General features: G+C 34.7%; 1 protein-coding gene across 4 annotated transcripts; it reads right to left on the reverse strand.

Annotated features, from left to right (window-relative positions):
* Positions 1–908: 908 nt before the first annotated feature.
* On the reverse strand, positions 909–20,213 carry LOC106067976 (uncharacterized). Of its 4 annotated transcripts, none has more exons than XM_013227504.2 (10): positions 20,036–20,213; positions 9,397–10,519; positions 8,856–9,170; positions 8,346–8,491; positions 8,064–8,234; positions 6,233–6,268; positions 5,163–5,255; positions 4,895–5,045; positions 2,934–3,299; positions 909–2,418 (listed from the first exon to the last, which is right to left on the reverse strand). In XM_013227504.2, the coding sequence occupies exons 2-10, from the start codon at positions 10,502–10,504 to the stop codon at positions 1,892–1,894; spliced, it is 2,913 nt and encodes a 970-aa protein (XP_013082958.2). In that variant the 5' UTR covers positions 10,505–10,519; positions 20,036–20,213; the 3' UTR covers positions 909–1,891. The 4 variants fall into 4 exon arrangements, with proteins under 4 accessions (XP_013082958.2, XP_013082748.2, XP_013082895.2 ...); XM_013227294.2 differs by having other exon boundaries at positions 20,011–20,213; XM_013227441.2 differs by having other exon boundaries at positions 20,007–20,213.
* Between the last annotated feature and the right edge of the window lie 954 nt (positions 20,214–21,167).

Here is a 21,167-nt window from a genome sequence, read left to right on the forward strand (position 1 = left end):
GACCCCTTTTATGTATAGGCAATGTATAATATCTTGTGTACCAGTATATAATTATGTAAATATCTGAAGTATATAAATATTTATACATGTTGACAGGCTTTTTTTTTCTTTCTTCCTTTGGTTTGTTTGTTTAATTGTTTGTTAATGTTATTATTATTTTTTTTTTACAGTTGAATACAAATGATATTATGTAATCATCTATAATAAAATAACAAATAGATATACAGAAGAGTGAAAAATAAAATAGTCATGAAAATCAGGATAGTGCAACGTCAATTATAATTAAAGAAGAGGTTAAGAACTTAACATTTAACAGGATTGACAACGGGTGTTTAAGCTATAATAAAAAGAACACTACTGTAAAGGAAGGGGTAAAGGATTGTATAAGACTAAATAAAAATAGTTTTCTCAGTGCTTCTGACATTTTCATCATGCTCCGCAATTGTGACTTCTAACAAAATGACATTCCTTTGTAGTGACTGACCCCAGTCGTCTTGAATAGAACATTTTAATTGGTGTTATGAAACTAAACAACACAAATATTTTATCAGAAAAAGGATGGAGAATTCCTAGGTACTTTTATTTTTCCCTAGGTCTAACTATTAGAAAACAAAAACAAATTTGAAAACTAAAAGTTGCAGCAAAGTGTTCTGTAATAGTGACTCTAAATGATTCTAGTTCTGCATTATTTGCTATCAGAATAATTGCGGACATTCAAATACGTCAGCCCATTAAGTGTCTTATGATGAACTAATTGGTCCATGATTGGCATATTATTACACCATTAAATGTCACTTTAAAGAATGGGCAAAGATTTGCACATAAAATGTGCGTCATTATTTAAAAAAATAAAGATAAATGTTTTCTATTAAGCGATAGTAGTTGATACACAAGAAGACACACATAAATAATACATATATATATATTTTTATAACATTATTTTGACAAAGTATGCATCAATGTTACAAAAAAAATAGACAATAATATTTCTTTGTTAATATATTCTTCCTTACAATTTATTACTGTTTTAAAAGAAGTGTACTTTTATGAAAAACAGTTTGCATAATTAATTTTAAAGATAAAACAGTTTGCTTCTTAAGTAGTAACTTTGAAGCCACAAAGATAGTGAAATTTCAATAGCTCGTTTAGTTTTTGAGATCTAAATGTGACAGACTACATTAAACTAAGATGTGTTTTTCCCATTATTGTAGCCAATACAAAAGTTTGTCTCATTATTAAAATAGAGATACAAAAAGGGAGGAGATACAGATTTCATTCTCTTAAGAAAATAGAAAAAAAAACATTTTATTTTATTGTGACTAAAAATAATAAAAAGGCCAAAACTTGAATGTTTTCAAAATCTTTGATTGGCAACAATTACTGGCTTCAAGTAATCAGCCTTTTCAATGATGAAAAATCCATAAAACTCCCTCACTGACAGTACTGGCATTGAAAAAGAAAATTATAAGCAAAAAAAGTATTCCTACATTATCATATCAATTGAGGGTACAATGCCAAAGACAATGTTCAGCTTTGTCAGATTTACTAGAGAGTTGTTCTGTGTAATACAAAATAAATGACTTTCTAAACACATCAATGCAAAACTGACAGGCGTCAGAAAGTGAAAAAAGCATCTTAAAATTTCATGCTATTACATTAAAATGTTCATACAAGTTATGACCGCCCCCCAAACAAATCATTCAATGTATGCAAATTAAAATGAAATCTAAACTAATCGTATGATTTTTATACAATTAATCTTTCATATTGTTTTCACTATAAACAATCTATGTTTGTGAAAAATTTCCTAAATAAGTCATAAATTAAATATTTACAACTTAAGATTTAGTACAAATATACAGAGCTCTTCACAAAACTAAATGTGAACATGTCACCAATTTTTCTGATATTGATTCCTATCACAATTATTTTTCAACATTGCAAACTGGTCATTCTGAAACTGGAATCCTCCAGTGTTTTTCTTGGACTGGATAACAGGCCATGACTGAGAATGTTTCATGCCACCTCTGTTGGACTGGTTGCCCTGCCTAAAGTCTCTGTTGGACTGGTTGCCCTGCCTAAAGTCTCTGTTGGACTGGTTGACCTGTCTAAAGTCTCTGTTGGACTGGTTGCCCTGCCTAAAGTCTCTGTTGGGCTGGTTGCCCTGTCTAAAGTCTCTGTTGGACTGGTTGCTCTGTTGAAATCCTTGGTTTTGAGAACCTGGATAGCTCTGATGAAAACGCTCTTCCATCAAATTTCTCCCTATATTACCTCTCATGTATTGAGCATTGGCTGGAGGCCTGGGTCCATAATGGTTCATTTCTCTGTAGTTCCTATCCCAGAACTTTCCCTGCTCATGATTTCCTTGTGATCTACTTTCCCCAAGATCTGCTCTGTTTCTTCTGCCATCCCAGTGCTCTTCAGAAATGAAACAAAGAAATAATCAGAATACTAAAAGGCTAATAATATTTAACATTAAGAAATATTCCTTCTTTGAATGAGCATTTGTAATTTATAAGAACAAATGAAAACACTAACAAATTCAAATGTTATTGCTATCTGGCTTGATTCTTTACAGGGTTAGCTCTAAGTAGCTCCTTTATAAATACTAAGTGAATTTTGTGGAGTATTGCTCTTCCTACATGACATTTAGTCAGTAGAGTACTAGTTACACTGACCAAGAAATGAGTGCCTACTGTTTTCAACATATGCATGTACCATAGTTAGAAAGAAGGGACTAATCAGTTACATTATTAGGAAGTTGAAGACATTTTTTCTATTTGTTTTGGAATGTTGTTTTATTATCTACACAACATTACACATAAAGGTTTCAACACTATATGTCAAATAAATAGGTCGTGACATTACAAAGTAGCTGCTTTTTTGTTTACAACCTAAAAAAAACAAAAACATAAAAAAAAACAACCAAATACCTTCATAATATTGGTCCCCTTGATTTCTACCAAATTTTCCCATTTTTTTGGGAGGCTGTTTGCTGTCTGAGTTCCACCATTCATTGTGGTTCACCTGGTGACTTTCAAAGTCTTCTTGTAAATCTTCTATCTCATCTTTAGGTTCATAAAGCTCATGCTGTCGCTTCCTGGACTTCCCAGAGGCAGGAGAGACTTGTTTCTGATGATCTCCCTTAGAAAAATTTTTGGTAGACTTATGACTTGAATGTGATTTTGACTTTTTCTTGAATAAGCTGCCAGGTGCAACAAACTCATTGGAAGTTTCTTTCAATTCATCCTTTTTGTCAGCTTTAGACTTTTTCTTTTTCTTATGCAAATCTTTCTCAGCTGAAAATAGTTTTAAAAAAATGTATAATTGCAGACATATAAATGTATGAAATCAAAAAGATGTATACAAACAAGTGTTAAGAAACAAAGACATTTCTATTATATTGTTACGAATCTCACTATCCAGGCTCTCTGCAAACTGCACCATACACCACCAACTTAAAGAACTTGACAACTCAGGGCTCCAAAGTAACGTAACACTTTAATAGTTGAAGAAATAACAGCCAATACTGTACAATTGGCAGCACGTAACACAGGACCGTACAAATACCTCTTCGATAACACCGTTCCGCCGTATCAACTCTTGCACTGGCCTCTCCGTCTCGTTCCGGGCTTTCACTGGGTTCAACAGTTCAGGACTGACTTCACACACTAGGCTCGTTGTGTCGGACTCGATCACAGACCAAGATCAAGACGCCGTTCGTCTCAACTGTACTTGACAGTACTCCGCACTGAACCGTCGTAATGCTCCGTACAGAACCACACCGTTGAACTGTGCTGTAGTCGACTGTGTTCTGAACTCGTGTCGTGAACCCGCTCTCTGAACCGTCTTGACTGCGTCACCTCCGCTCTTATATAGGGTCCCTACTGGCCTTCTCGAACCAGACAGAACGCGGCTCGACGTTTCTAGGTGGTCAGATGACTACAACTCTCGTGACGCTCCTGAGCTCTGTTCACGTCGGCGATCCTTCCCGAACTGCCGTCGATCCTTCCCGAACCGCCGTGTTGACACTCGTCTCGGCTGATCGTCGTAGCTCGTCACGGTTGACTGCTCGTCTAGCGCTGGCCTGGGGCGATTTGCGTCGTCTGACTACACACACACCACTACCCCTCTCTGTGCCACCACCAGGTTTATAACAATATCATTGGTACAAATCATGTTTTAGGACGTCAGGTGACAAAAGAAGAAAAGTGTAAATGAAGACTGAGTGAAGGAAAGTGGAAATAAAAAATGTGTATTGTGATGAAAAAGTAAACAGAAACTCAAAGAGAATCAGGGTTAACATATCTGCTGTTGAACATTAAAAGAAACAAGGCATACCTGAATGAAACTAACATTCCGTCAAGTGTTTCTAAACATTAGTACTGCCTTTTGTATAAATAATTTTTTTAAATTTATATTTACTCCCTCCCCATATAAAAAAGTGAAAGAATAATTATTGGATTGTAATATGAAACTATTCACCAACATTTACAAATTTTCTTGACTTATCCTTCACTTTTAGGTTACTTTAAATAGGAGAAGCTAGTGAGATTTAAGCAAACTGGTCCAACTAGTGACTATTTCCTTTAAAAAGATGAAACATGTTTCATACATATAATGATAGCTTCAGAACACAATATCTTGATGAGAGAAAATTCTCCATTAAATATTGCAAAGTACAAGCAAGTCTTGAGCAGGGCTTAAACCAGGCTTCAACACCAACCTTAACATTTGTATTTACTCTAAATGATCTCATTTGACAAAAAAAATTTTTTTAAATAATCCCTTATCCTAATAATCTAAATTTTTTATATTGGAAAAAAACATGAATTCCATTAGCATGGAAATTTCCAGTCAGAAAGGAAAATGTTAAACCAAGAAAATAACTTACATTCTGATCGCCCTTGCTTTCCACGAGCTGAATGTTTTTTATGCTTTGCTGCAGTGTCATTGCTTTTTAACCTATTCTTTCTTGTGTCATAATGAGCTATTAATGGATAGCTGGCTGGTACAAATTTATTAAATCTTGCTGCCTGACAATCCTGGACAATGAAATGAATAAGAAAATTAGAAGACTAGCTTTGACAAATTAAATTATAGCTTACATCTTGAGTTGCATTTTAACACTAACATTCAATGACAACCACTACAAAACATACATGACCAAAATGCCCTTGTGAACCACAGTTATAACAATAAACACGATCATTGGTTGCATCTTTACGCTGTGTATTAAAACAATCAGGATCAGTCTGTGAAAAACAGAAATAAAATAGAAAATAGCATTGTGTGTGTGTTTTGATCAACTCTAACTATTTGTTAAAACATTTCTAAAAAATGCAACCAAATTTCAATTTATCAAGGTCAAGTGTAAAAAAAAATAATTTTAATCCACCATTAAAAAACAACAAATTTGTTTCCTTACTAATAAATTTAGTGAATTAATCCATTTAATCTAGATTTCGATTATTTATTAATTCAAATGACATTTTGTTGAAGCTATCTTTTGGAGATATTAAAGGTCACTGAGTCTTGCTCAAAAGAATTAATTTCTGTTGTGTTTAAGAGAGTCAGTAAATCTCACTTTAGTGTCTAGTTAGAATCCTTAAATAAAATAGTCTTTACAATTTAGTTTTCTTAAAAAATCTGCTCTTTTCAAAACAAAACTCATTTAAACAATGCCATGTAGAACAACATACTGCTGGTACACATTATAATAGAGCAACTCAATACTAGCATTTATTATTATTTGGAGAAAAGCTTAAGTTGAAAACTAAAGATTGAGTTCTAATAGTTGCTTGTAATTGGACTTAAATAAAGTTGGTCAACAACAGTAATGAATGGAATATATATCTTGATCACAAAGGGAGATGTGAATATGACTTTAAAGTTAAAATTTCTTATGCACAATTATACTGTAAATGGTTTTGAACAAAGTTTTGTCTCTCTTGTAAAGCTCCTTATTAAAAAAGTATGAGTGTTTTATTTAAAATTGGTCATATGGTTATGTGCTCCAGACTGTCGTTTTGATGTTCTGGGAGCTAGAACCTTGCCATCTCAAACCCTCCTGCAGGAGGTTTGGGCTAGGACTCACAATATTTAATCCAGAAGGAACATCCAAAACTTATTAGTCACTTCTGCTTGATCTTGTAGCATGACTACTTTTACAATCTATTTTACATATTTAAATACATTTTAAAAAAATATAACTTAAAAAGTCTTTATTTACCGATATATGATATTGTCTCCATCTATCTGGACACATCTAAAAAAAATATTACAGAACAGATATTTAAATGTTATTGTTTAAACACAAAAACACACAAAAGCTTGAGATGAATTTGACATTTATGACATGACTGACAATCTATTACATATTTACTCATCACTATTTCTTCCACTTGCAATTGACAGAACCCCCCCCCCCCCCCCCCAATTTTTTTGTTAACTTCTATCTCTTACCTTGGATCTAGGACAAGTAAGATATTTTCATGATCAAAACTGTATCAGTTAAATTTACCATATATGATCCACTATTCACAATTTTGACCCAAAGTGTTTTTGAAAGACAAAATAGTACAAAATTAGCACTGATTTCTTTTAATAGCTAAAAAACTTCAACCTCCTGTTGCTACAAATTTTACTTCTACACATTTACACTTTTTTTGTTAACCATATAGATCTAGAAAAGAAAACTTAAGCCTCTGAGCACTATTTTATTATGACCATCTACTGGTAAAAGTAAGGTCTGTAATTTTTAATAAAAATATAGATCTAGATGGACATGGATTATAGCTCTAAAACTAAAAAACAAACAAATTCTCACAGTAAATATGAGGCATATTTATCTAGATCTAAACTTTTGTTTTTATAGAGCTGTTCTTGTGAGAGGGATATTTAACTTTTTTTAAATTTTTTTTTTTAAATCCAACATATTGAAAAGTTCAAAATTATATATAGTTTTTAAGCACTTTACTTTTTGTGGTAATTTCCTCTGATATTAATAATGCTTGGTTAGCTCAGTTGGTAGAGCATCAGAATTTAAATCTTAGTGTTAGAAATCAAGTCCCTATTTACGCGATAATTTTAAAAATATTTTTTAAATAGCTTTTTTTTCCCCACAATTTAATTTTGATAATTCAATCTACATAAAAGTTCAAACGGAATTTTCTATTGTCTAAGGCATGTGTGTGTGTGAAATAAGTGATTTTGGTAATTGAATTCTTTGGCAAAAAATATGTTTTTGGGGAGAGTAGTGTTACAAAGAGGGTCATGCCAATTAGACATAACAGATACTAAAATTCAAGTGTTTTGAGGGTCAAGACCAAAAAAAAAAAAAAAAAGGAGGGGGGGGGAGGGGGGGGGGGAGAAGAAAGAGAGAAAAGTGATATAGAGTTCACAAGTGAGTGTGTTTGGAAGGGCTTTCAAATTCAACACAAAATATACTAGAATAAACTGGTCAAAAGGGAGGATTTTGAAATGCAGGTAGTTTTATAGAAAGAAAAAAAAATAAGGGGGGGGGGCATGGCTAAAGCATTATGTGTAATTTACTGGATGTAATATGAAAAAAAAGTCCCAGGCCAAAAAATATCAATGAGCCAATCACTTATTTTGATAAGAACTGAAAAGCAGAAGAATACAGTGTAAATAAGACTAGGCCCTATTTGTTACTGAGGAGAGTTTTGGACGGAGGGTAGAGAGAAGTGATATAGAATTTATTGGTCCAATTCATGGTGATACTAGAATTAGCTGGCCAAAGGAATGTATGGGGGAGCATTTAACTTTATAGCATTATAGTGTTAGAAGTAATAAAAAAGGGTCCATTAAAAAATGGGAGGAATCTAAGACAAAATAAAGAATATATTGCCTTAAAACAAATACAAAATGACATGAAGGTATCAAGTGGAAAATTCACTATTAATCAATCAAAGTTCAATTCAGCAGTCAAGTTCTTGACCACACCAACTGATATTTAATGTTTCAATTTAAAATTTGTAAAAATGTGAACCATACATTGCTAGATATGTAGATGGACTAAAAGTCAATATAGCCTCACAAACCTCTTCCCTGTGGCCAGCCACATAGCAACGATTACATAAGGCATGCCAGTTTCTTTTAGGTTCTGAGCACTCATTGTTTCTGTGACCAGGTGTATCGCAGTTGTAACATATAGCGTCCGGACAAGCAACACTAATATGACCTTCTTCAGCACAAAACACACATTTCTTTTTCTAGTTAGATCAGATCAAATTTAAGTTAATGTTTTCATTTGACTTTTAAAACAGAAAAACTAAATGTCTTAAAAAAAACATTGGAACTGTAAAATTTAAAAAGTAGCATACCATGGGTTTAGGACAATCACGTGATAAATGACCTTCTACTTTGCAATTTCGACACTGCACTTTAAGTGGACTGAAATAACGACTTGTGAGGCTGTTCGTTTTGAAACGGTCTTGCTCATCTATTTTCCATTCTTCACTACTTGGACCTATCAAATATTCACAAATAATTAAAACCATTTTTAAGTGGATCAAAATGTTTTTTATCCATTTTTGAAACAAAATACAAGTATAGCAAGTCTGTTAAAAAATGTTTTAGCATTAAAATCTTAATTACATCTGAAATGACAACCTAATTCTAGGTTCAGTGGCACAGAGCTTGTCAACTGAAGTCTGAATCATGGTTAAAACCAGTATTTTTAGTCAAGATATAAGACATATATGATCCTGACTTTCACTGGTGTCCAAGAAACCCGCCTCTAGACTTTTACATTGAACAGGAATATAGTCTGTGGCACAAGGTTTTGAAGTGGTGCTATCTAAAATATTTTATTAATGCTTTTTGCAACTTACTTTTTGATGAAAGTAAGGCACTCATTCCTCCAGCAAGATTGAATTCTAGGTTGGGAGTCACATCTAATGGACTGTCATCTTCACTACTAGTCAGTTCCCCCTCTGAGTGATCTGTAGTTTCATCTTCAGACTCTTGTGAAGAAGTTTCCTCTGACAACTCAATAGTATTGGCTTCATCTAATACTGACCTTTCAACAAGGATACAATCATCTGAATTTTCTGTACCAACTTCTCCTTCTTCTTCATCTCCTTCTGTTTCACTATCTGGGTCCAAGTTGACTTCAGTCTGGAGTTGATTAGTTTTATCTTCTGGATCTATGCATCAAATTATCAACCTTGTTTATTACTCAAAATATGTGTATGTGTTAAAAAGTTAAAAAAACATATGATGACCAAGAATGTATAAAAAAGTTAAAAGTTAAGATTTGATATCATGCATTATTTTGGTAGCATTAAACCCAACAATACTAGTAATCATCCTTTTAATTTATATATTAAAAACAGATAAGCTCAATCATTTATTTCTAACCATTATACTCGCCTTTCTTAGCAAACAAAGTTTTGGCAAGAGCTCCAGAAGATTTAGTGAGTTTTCTGGCTGAAGTTTTCTTTAGTGGTTTTGCAGGACTTTCCCGAACGCTGCACTCACTGTCACTGTAGTCTGTGTCAGTGTCACTATCTGGATTAAACTTTGCTACAAGAGGAGGTCGCCTTATACAAACTGTGGGCTTTCTAATTTTAACTGCAGCATCTAATTTTGACACTTTCTTCTTCACTTTTGAAGTTGAACTTGTATCTGATTTAGACAGATGTAAAAAGTCTTGTATCTTGGGCACATTTTGTTTATTATTAGCTTGAGATGTGATATCAGTTTTACTTTTCTTGGTGCTGATCTCTGGCTGTAACAGTTCATCACTGGCTACTTTTTTTGACTTGGTCAATTTGAAAGGCAAACACATCTCTGCAGCAGCTGGTGAAGTTTCAGCAATCAGTTTTTCTTTATTTTGCTCAATCCCTGAGTTCAAAGCTGTTTTTTTTTGTTTTGATGTTTCCCCTGAGACCATGACAATGTCTTCCTTAGCTGCCATGACTACATTAGTTTTATTGCCCAGCTCAATTATATCATCATTAATGGCGGACTTCACTGTATTATCATTGCTAGGCGTTGATTTCTTGGCATTATTTATACATATAATGTCCAAGGAACTTGAATCTTTTATGGAGTTGGGGTTACCTTTTTTATCAATTTCAAATGAGAGTGTACATTCTTGGAATTCTTTTTTGTCTTTAGTTTTGGAGGCTTTTGCTATTTTACCTTTTTTTTTGCTAACAGAAGTACTGGGGCTACTAGCTTTTGTTGAGCACTTTTGACTGTTGTCACTGGGTAGTTCTGAAAACCCAATGAAATCTCCTGTACACGAGGGAAGGCTCTGCTTAGCTGTTGAAAGCGTAGATGTGAGCTTCTTAACCTCAATATGAAATGAACGATTATTATTAGAAACCAATGTGTCTTTATTCCATGTTTCACTTCCTGGCCCAGCGTCAAAGTGCACTTGACTATAAAGAGCTACTTCTAACTCATGATGGTCTATAAAATCTTCTGGTTCACTATTACATGAGTCCTCATTTATATAGTAGGTTTCTTCCATTGTATCAGTCAAAACCTACAAAAAAAAAAGGCTAAAGACGATATAAAAAGTTTTTTTTTGGTAAGAATTTGAGAGAGTTAATCAAATAAGACTTAAAGTTAAACTTAGATATAATTTAAGCTCTCTATTTTTTAAAAGGATAGAATTAAAAAAACAACAACAAACAAACAACATCCTCAATGCAAAAAGTGTGGAAATGAAAAATACATGATTTTTTTAAAAGACAAAAAAAAAGAAAGAAATCATCATTGCCTTTTGTAATACTGTACATATATATCTTAATACTGTACATATATATCTTAATACTGTACATATATATCTTAATACTGTACATATATATCTTAATACTGTACATATATATCTTAATACTGTACATATATATCTTAATACTGTACATATATATCTTAATACTGTACATATATATCTTAATACTGTACATATATATCTTAATACTGTACATATATATCTTAATACTGTACATATATATCTTAATACTGTACATATATATCTTAATACTGTACATATATATCTTAATACTGTACATATATATCTTAATACTGTACATATATATCTTAATACTGTACATATATATCTTAATACTGTACATATATATCTTAATACTGTACATATATATCTTAATACTGTACATATATATCTTAATACTGTACATATATATCTTAATACTGTACATATATATCTTAATACTGTACATATATATCTTAATACTGTACATATATATCTTAATACTGTACATATATATCTTAATACTGTACATATATATCTTAATACTGTACATATATATCTTAATACTGTACATATATATATCTTAATACTGTACATATATATCTTAATACTGTACATATATATCTTAATACTGTACATATATATCTCATCTTATTAGGCAAGAAAAAGGCTATAGAATAAAATGTCATGCCATTTCTATTTTCATGGTTAGAAACAAAGCCAAATACTCGCTGTTCACTTCACTAATAACAGAGAGCAAGTTTCACACTAGTTTTAGAATAGAAAAACAAAAAAAGGAAGATTTTTTAAAGGATCTCAGGATAATGTGAAACAACAGTTTTTCAGTGCAGATAGCAATTCAACAGTACAGACAGATTAAATATCCAACTCCAAAATTGTGCAAAAACATACATTTTTTTCTCTACAGGACAATATGATTATCTTATAAACTAAACTGGGGGTGTGGGGGCTGAGTGGTTAAGCGTGTGGCTTCTGAATACGTGGTTCTGGGTTCGAATCTGGGTGAAGACTAGGATTTTGAATTTCTGGATTTTCAAGGCATCCCTGAGCCCAGCCAACTCTAATGGGAACCTAGTTGGGGAAAGTAATAGCCATTGGTCGTTGTGCTGGCCAAATGACACCCTGCTCGTTAACCGCTGGCCAAAGAAGCAGATGACCTTAACATTATCTGCCCTATAGATCCCAAGGTCTGACAGGGGAACTTTCCTTTTTTAAAAAAATAAACTAAACTTGTATAAATTCAGATGTAATAATCTGGCTTGATTATTATTTATGTTTACTGTTCAGTTAACTTGATATTGATGTAAAAACTTCTAAGATGTAGGCGCAGATTTTGGCGTCACCATAAATACAAAACAAGAAAAACAAAACAAAAAATACTTCTTTAAAACAAAGCTATATAAGGGAAAGAACTGGTAATAACTGCCATTTATCTGAAGATGACAGGGTTTAGCTCCCTTTTGCCATATAAAACAAAATTAATTGATTATTACTAATTTATTAATGTAATGGTTAACTTTTGGATTGATTTGTGTATAGTTATTTACTATGAACAATTATGCACAGTTTCCACTTGATCCGAGAATTGGAAGTGGGTTAAAAAATTGTTGAAACCTAATAAGTGGATTAAATCCATATATACATCCACATCTCCCATTAAGGAGCAGTTATTCCCCTTATATCGATATCAAACAAAATTGCCAATAATTAGTTAACTGTTTGGTTAATTTTTTTTTATTGATTCATGTCAGGTACAATGGATAATTGTGCAAAGTTTCAACTTGATCCAAGAAAGGGAAATGGGGGAAAAAACAGATCTGCCGGATTAATTGGAGCTAAACATCTTAATATTAGCTTTCGTAACAGTGTGGAAGCAGATCTGAAGCAGATTAGGGTTAGGGTGTGGAGACGAAAGACCCAGGAGAGATCCGAATGGAAGGATGTGTTAAAGCAGGCCAGAGCTCTCTATGGGCTGTAGCGCCACTGGGATGGATGGATGGAAACATCTTAATAAATGGACAAGAAATAGAAGCAGCAGACAGATTTACCTAGCTTGGCAGCACATTTTTCTGCAATGGAAACAATGATATTGAAATAGACTTGCTAAACAATGGTATTGAAATAGACTGGCTATCTCCAAGGCTAGTGAATCATATGGCAGATTGCCTTGAAATGTCTGGAACATCACCACATCCTGACACTGCTTAATATTCTTGAAATGTGCACAGTATACAAGAGACAAGCCAAGCAGGTGAATCACTAACTTCCAAAAATCTTGAACATTAAATGGTAAGTGTTTGACACCTTATTTATATAGATTAGTTATTTAGCGACGCACCAAAGAAGACGCATATTGAACGGGACTAGTGACGTTTGGGATATGTTGGGTTAGAGACCGGAAAATCAGTTAGCGATATAATCCTCTAGGGTAACGACGTGTTTAGTGACAGAGACTTTTACTGTGGCCTTTTCTTAGAATAAATACATGTTACACTGTTCTTCAGCGTTGACTACATCTCTTTACTAGTTAAAACCGATGTGTTTGTTGGATTGTTGATCAACTACACGGAATACACCCGAACAATAATACCCAAACTCTTGCAGAGTAATTGGTTGAAATTCAACAGTCATCCATAGTTGACCTCAAGACAGCCTGAACAAGCAACATCACATAAGACATACAAGATACCTGACCTAGCCTGCAAAGTATACACACAACTGTGTTAGACAGAATCAATGACTTACAAATCAAACAAAAAAAAAAAAAAAAACATCCTTTACCGCCAACTCACAAGAAGAAATCGAGCTCAAGGTGGACAAAGGATTCAATTTAAGGCCATGGATAAAGCATCCTTGAGAGGTTTCAATATAGCTTCTGCCTCGTGAGAGACAAGAGCAAATGACAGAAGGTCATGGTGTAATGCTTTTAGAACTGCCATGACAATATCTGAACAAAAACAGACTAAGTTAAAGAGAAATGACTAAAATCTTAGTGATTTCCAAATTTAATTTTTTTCACAATTTTTTATTCAAAATATCCGAGTTAAAAAGCATTGAGGAAAAAAAAAAAACACCAATGAAAAGAACATAACCTTAATTTTGAAATACAGATGTTGGTCATGTAAACTGCATAATGCGATGGCAACTTCCATTGACTGACTTTATACAATGCACTAAAAACCTTGCAGGGCAACTTGACACAATTTCTCCAAAGGCATATAGTATACTTGACTACATAGAATAGATCTAGATCAGAGGTGCTCAAACTTTTTTTTTACTGGGGACTCCTTTATATCTAGTCAAAACTTGCCCAAAGAATCCTAAGTGAAAAAGCTACATAAATGCTTATTATATTAAATATTAACAAAAAACAACAACATTTTGTTGAAGGAGTGTTGATAGAGATTTTATGAGTGTATTTATATGCCTGACTCAACTAACACAAATTTCAAGTCAGTTTCTTTTATTTGTTATGAGGATTATTACGGCAATGAATCCATGTTGTACCAAAAGAAGTCTGGAAAGCAGTAAATAATAGACAGTAATAAAACAGTAGTGGGGGCTAGTTGATTATTATTCAAATTATCTGAGCAGATAAACTAGCTTTTAGCTAAGAAACAAGTTATTTTAATTGTATAACAATGTTCAACTTTCTGTGGACCCCCTTTGGTCATAGATATCCAGATCTAGTTAAATGTATGAGTATTACTACTCTTACTATATCCTGTGGCATTTTAGGTCTCGAGAGACGATCTTTTCCCTTTGAAACTTCTTATGTGACTAAAGAGGCCAATCCTTGATACACAGCTGCGATCGCAGGTTGGGCATATATAATCACCAGGCGCTGTTGCATTTTCACCCTTCTTTCTGCTTCTGTTGTGTATGACATCTGCAATCTGTGACCCTTCCTTTATGCTCTCTCTCCATGTGGATCTGTCCAGTGCCACCTCTTCCCAGTTGCCAGTGTCGATTTTGAAGAGCTTCATGTCGCGTTTGCATACATCCGTATAACGTAAAAGTGGGCGACCAGCGGCTCTCCTGCCTTCTATAATATCGCCATACAGGATGTCCTGTGGAAGTCGACCTACTGGCATTCTACGAACGTGGCCAAGCCAGCCAAGGCATCTGCTGCTGATAACAGAGCGGATGTCCTGGCACCCTGCTCTTTGTAGCACTTCCTCATTGATTATCTTATCTTGCCACCTTATTTTAAAGATCCGCCTTAGGCATCGGAGGTGGAAGACATTCAGCTTTTTTTCCTGCCATGAGTAGGTTGACCATGTTTCACTTCCGAACAGCAAGGTGCTCAACACACAGGTCCGGTAGTCTACGGCTTTAGTACTGCTAGTCAGCAATATGTTGTCCCAGACTCTTTTCTGCAACCGTGACATGGTGGCCATTGCCTTGGCTATCCTGTTGTTTGTGTCTTTATCCAGTAGAGTGTTGTTGGATATGATGGAGCCAAGGTAACAAAAGTGATCAACAATTTCTAGTGGTTGGCCATTAATGCTTACTTGAGGTGCAGTGTTTGTGTTTTGGACAAGTATCTTAGTCTTGCTTTGACTGATGTTTAAGCCAAACTTCTGGCAAGCAGCAGATAGTTTGTCAACCAGGGATTGTACAGAATCAGCCACAATAGCTGCATCATCAGCATACAGGAGTTCCCTGACGAGTAGCTTCCTAACCTTGGTTTTTGCCAGCAGCCTTGATACATTAAATAGTTTTCCAGAGGATCTTGTATGGAGAAACACACCTTTGTTTATGTCGTTGTACGCATAATGCAGTAGACAGGAGAAGAATATGCCAAACAGAGTAGGTGCGAGCACACATCCCTGCTTGACACCACTGCAAACCTCAAAAGGTGCTGATTGGGCTCCATTGAATTTGACAGTACATTTAGTTTCCTTGTGAAAACACTCAATGAACTTCAGTAGTTTGGGAGGGCAACCTATTTTCCTCAGGAGTTTGAAATGGCCACTTCTGCTGACCATGTCAAAAGCTTTAGTCAGATCAACAAAAACAATGTAAAGGGGTCTGTCTCTCTCTCTGAATTTCTCCTGCAGTAGTCGTAGAGAAGATATCATGTCTATAGTGGATCTACCACTCCTGAATCCACACTGAGACTCTGGGTAGACTCTAGAAGCTATCACTTGCAGCCTGGATAGTGCCACTCTAGCAAAGATCTTGCCCACTATACTGAGGAGAGAGATACCCCTGTAATTGTTGCAGTCACTCCGATCCCCTTTGTTCTTGTATATTGTGACTATAGTTGCGTCACGCATGTCCTGTGGGACATGACCTGTTTCCCAACAGCGGCAGAGGAGAATATAGAGTTCAGGGAGCAGGAGTGATTCGTTGACTTTCACTACTTCCACTGGGATACCATCACTCCCAGGAGATTTTCTATTTTTTATGCAGTTAATTGCTTTTTTGAGGTCACCAAGGCTCGGAAGCTCATCTAGGCATTCCACTACTGGAAGATCTGGTAGAGAAGCCAGGGCGACATCGTCTACTGTATTCTGTGTGGCATAGACTTCGAGGTAGTGTTCTGTCCATCGTTCTAGCTGTTTGGTTTGATCTGTAATTTTTTCTCCTGATTTGGATAGAAGGGGGGCAGGCTTAGACACTGTTGAACCCAGGGCCGCTTTAATGCCATCAAATAGAGCTTTGCTATTTCCTGAGTGGAGACTGTCTTGGATTCTGTTGCAGGTATCCCTCCAAAAGTTATTAGCACATTTTCTAGCCATTTGCTTCACCTCTTTATTAGCACTTTTGAAGGCCTCCAAAGATTTTGGACTAGGCTTTGTCTTGTGAGCGAGGTGTGCAGATCGCTTTTTCTTGATGCAAGGTTCCATATGTGCTAGATTCGCCTCAAACCAGTCTACATTTTTATGTTTTTGAGGCCCAAAGGCGGTGATTGCCGAACTGTAGATTACATCTCTTAATTTCTCCCATCTGATAGAGATGTCTTCTTCATCACTTAACAAGGGGATTGAACTGTTCAGGAGCTCGCCAAAGAGTGCACACTTCTCTGGGTCACCTACATGGTTGACGTTAATTCGCCTAGTTCTGGGTTGAGTGGAAGTATAAGCCTTCTTGAGAAGTAGTTTGATTTTGCTTAGCACTAGTGAATGGTCTGAGTTGCAATCCGCACTATGGTATGAACGGGTGTGGATGACACTTTTCAGATCCATTCTTCGGGTGATGCAGAGGTCAGGCTGGTGCCACCTTTTTGAGCGTGGGTGCTGCCAAGAGACTTTATGGCGTTCCTTGCCAGAGAAGAATGTATTTGTTACACACAGTTCATGAGAGCTACAGAACTCAAGTAGCCTTTGGCCATTGTCATTGAATTTGCCAACACCATGAGGTCCCAAGCATTTTGGCCATGCATCATTTCCATCACCAACACCGGCATTAAAGTCTCCATTTATATAGAGGTGCTCGGATTTTGGAATACTTTTAATTACGTCGTCTAGAGCTTGAAAGAATCTGTCTTTGTCCTCTTCCGGTGCAGCAAGGATTGGTGAGTAAGCACAGATTATATTAGCTTTGCCTTGCGGTGATGCAAATTTCATGTGTGCTACTCTTTCATTGCCAATGGGAAACATCGCAATGCAGGGAACGAGACTGTTTCTTATTGCGAAGCTGACACCATGTATTCTAGGGCTTTGTTCTGGTTGTCCTTGCCAGTAGAATGTATAGTTGCTTTCTGTAAGAGATCCACTGTCTGCCAGTCTGGTTTCTTGCAGGCAGGCCACATCAATGTTTAGTCTGCTGAGTTCTCTGTCGATGATAGCTGTTTGACGCATGTCGGTGATGAGTTCAGGGTCAGTACTATATAAATATATGATAATCTAGATTAACCTAGAATACTAGATCTATTACTCAAGGCAAGTGACTCAAGTACTTGATCTAGAATACTAGATTAGTACTAGTAGTAGTAGAGTCTACAGTGACTAGTCTAGAGTACTGATCATCTGCATGACCAAGAATATGCATGATCTGTTCTAGATTCTATATACATTCTAGTGACTCTAGTGAATCTAAACAGATGACATCATATTGTCTATACTAGTGACTAGTCTTATTCACTTCACTTCTAAGTCAGATTATTTATAGACTCTAGAATAGTCTCTAGAGACTACAAGACCTAGAGAGATTTTCAGGTCACTAGAACTAATTTATTTGAGATCTTATCATCTAGATCTAAATAAAATAATAGAATCTAGTTCAGGGCTTCTCAACCTGTGGGCCACACCCCCCCCCCCCTCTAGGGAGGTTGAATGACAATTTGCCGGGGGTCGCATGAGACCATAAACAATATGGACTTTTTGTCTATTCCATAGGAAATTATTGTTTTTCTTTAGCTTTTCAGAGATAGACATATATTGATATTGTTGCAGTATAAATATATTTGACAATTTAAATTAATGTAAAACAGTGAATAATACTACAATAAGCCATGCAGAATCAGATATTATTTTCGTTGTGACACAAGTGAAAAGCTATTTGGTTAATACTTAATATACGCCATCGGATTATAGTCCACAAACCAATGAAAACGTATCTCAACAAAAATAAATTAAGAGAATATAATGTCGATTTCTACGGTATAATTTTACTTAAAGCATCAATTGCAAAATTCCAGTGCATCATTAATAGTGATGCATTGATAAATGATTGTTTTCAATGTCAGTTACCACAAATCTGGATTAAGACTTAAATGTTTGAGGGTTTTTTTCAATTTGTCTGTGTTGTGCCTGCTTATTCCATTTTCCCAGCCTTTTAGTTATAAATCAAGTCTAAATACAGTAATTACTCCAAAGTATTACTCTTGCAAAGGCAGTCCCGAGAATTCAGAATCTTGTGTTAAAGCTATAAATATATATAATTCTATATAAGACAAAATATTATTAAATATATTGTTTCGTGATTTAAAATAAAAATTTTTGCAATAAATACCAAATACTTGAACATTAGAATTATAATTTTATAACATTTTCAAAAATAGTTATTTATGCTTATGAAAGAAAATAATTTTACTAATTGGGGGGAATTGTAACAAGTTTGAGAACCTCTGATCTAGAATCTAGATCTTGTTACTAGACCTAGAAGCAGTAGTTAATAGTATACATTGAATGGTAATCATTCGACGGTTGGGTCCCTGCTGAACAATGCTACGCAAGTGGCAGCATCCTGTCTATTCTCACGGTGTCTATCTAAAATTAGATCTAGGTCATCTCGGTTCCTACTGGGTACCGGGTATTAGTGCATCTATAATCTGGTTCCACAATATAATATAAATATATATTTATATATAGCTATATCTATTTTTTTTCCATATTTTTTGTGTTGCTTTTATTCCTTTTGTGTTTGTTTTACTATTATTTAGTGAAAATGAATAGATCTAGTGAAAATAAAAATATTTGAAAAAATCTCAATATATGTTTCTTGTGTATTTCAAATTAATGTTATTGTTTTTTTAGCTTTTTTTCTGTGTAGATCTATTGTGTGGGTGTTTTATTTGCTTTTTTAGTCATTGACTGGTTGCAGGTTCTATTTTGCCATATTTCAAAAAGTCAGGTAGTCTTGTTTGCATATCTTCTTTTTAGTTGTCCGATTCCATCATGCCGTTATGGTAAAAAACAACACAAAAAAGGAAAAACAAAACAAAGCACTTTAAAATTTCTTTAGATATTCATAGATAAAATTAGTTTTAACATAAATTATCAGTGCAGAACACCATACTTTTTTTTGGCTAAACAAGAGGGTAAAGAGAGAGGCGCGCGCTGCTGGTCACGCCAGTTCATCAGCGTACTGATAGACAACTGCCAACTTCTTGACCTTAACTAAATCGCCAGGGACCCAACCGTCGAAATGATTACCCATTGAATACATACTTTTACTGTGACTCTACCTACTAATGATACTAATCTTAAATTTAGCTAGATGATAGTAGATCTAACTTATACTAACTAGATCTTATCTAGTTACTAATGAGTAACTAATGTGACTCTACTTAGACTACTAGTACTATGTCACTCTCTAGACACAGTGACTCTTCCGACTCTGGCTGTGGACTAGACTTAGACTTCTTTTAGACTAGATGACTAGACTGTCATGTCACTTTGACTCTTTCTAAAAATAAGATTCTTAGTTAGACTTAGTGAATCTAAAATTTATATATAATTTAATATTATAATATAATAAATATACTTTATATATAGTGACTATATACCTACTACTCTAGTCTAGATGTGAAATTACCTACACTTAGTGTGGAATATTCGGAATTAAAAGTAAATCCAATGGTTAATGACAAGTTTTGAAGCTGTAATCTAGCCTCAGAATAGATCTATCGCTAAAACTACTCTAGATTCAAGAGTAGAAATGTGGCTTATTCTTCTCTGTATCATGTATGTTTTTCTTGTGCACGAAGAGCTCTTGTGTGCAAGAAAACATATTTGTGTAGATTGCTCACTGACCTATATAATTAAGCTCCTCTGTTGCTAATCTATAAAACAAAAGATACTATTTTTAGTGAAAGAGGAGCTCAATGACATTTTCTTTGAATTTGAAGATGATTGTAGATCATCGCTTTATTAAAGCGTGAAGACGATTGTATTCTAGCATAGGTACATGGGTGCCCGAAGGTTTTTTTGCAGGGGGTTTAAAGTTGCAATCTATGGCTCAAAGTCGTAGCTTCAACTTATTACGAAGAATATTAAAGTCCCTTGTTGTCAGGGGGAGGTATGACGAGAATGAATGTTAGTTTGATATTTTGGTATGATAGTTATATCCCCCTGTATATGTATTCCCAGGTTGTGAATGTGAACAGTCTTGCACGTGTTGTGAACTGAATGGTTAAGTCTTCGTTGAATGTAAGAGAGAGTGTATTAAGTTAGTGAGGCCTTGTATTTATATATTTCATAAAGTTAATGGACTAGTGATTGAGAATTAAAATTTGAGAGTCAATGTCATTGTGTGATTTATTGAGTATTAAAGTTATTCATTTTTATTATCAGGAGTTGAAGTTTATTTAGTAATAAGTAATTCTAATTGAGTGGATATCTGGAGTTAAGTGTATCAAGTAGTAATTGTTCCTATTTAAGTAACTAAGCAAGTATTAAGTAATTGTAATTGATATTGAAGAACCCCCTAGCGAGCCAAGACAAAGACAAGCTAAGAAAAGAACCCTGACACTTGTCACCCATACCTATGCGATATTATGTGTACTGTAATACACTGGCGGATCCAGAACTTTGGAGTGGGGGGGCGATTTTTTTCCAAACCCTAACCCTAACGCCCAGTAAACCCTAACCCTATGCATAAACGTGCGTACAGCATATATATTGTTATGACTTTGCCATGCGCACCGCCATCCAAGATAGTGCAGAAA

Source organism: Biomphalaria glabrata, chromosome 2, assembly GCF_947242115.1.
Source record: "Biomphalaria glabrata chromosome 2, xgBioGlab47.1, whole genome shotgun sequence".
NCBI classification, from domain to species: Eukaryota; Metazoa; Mollusca; class Gastropoda; family Planorbidae; genus Biomphalaria; species Biomphalaria glabrata.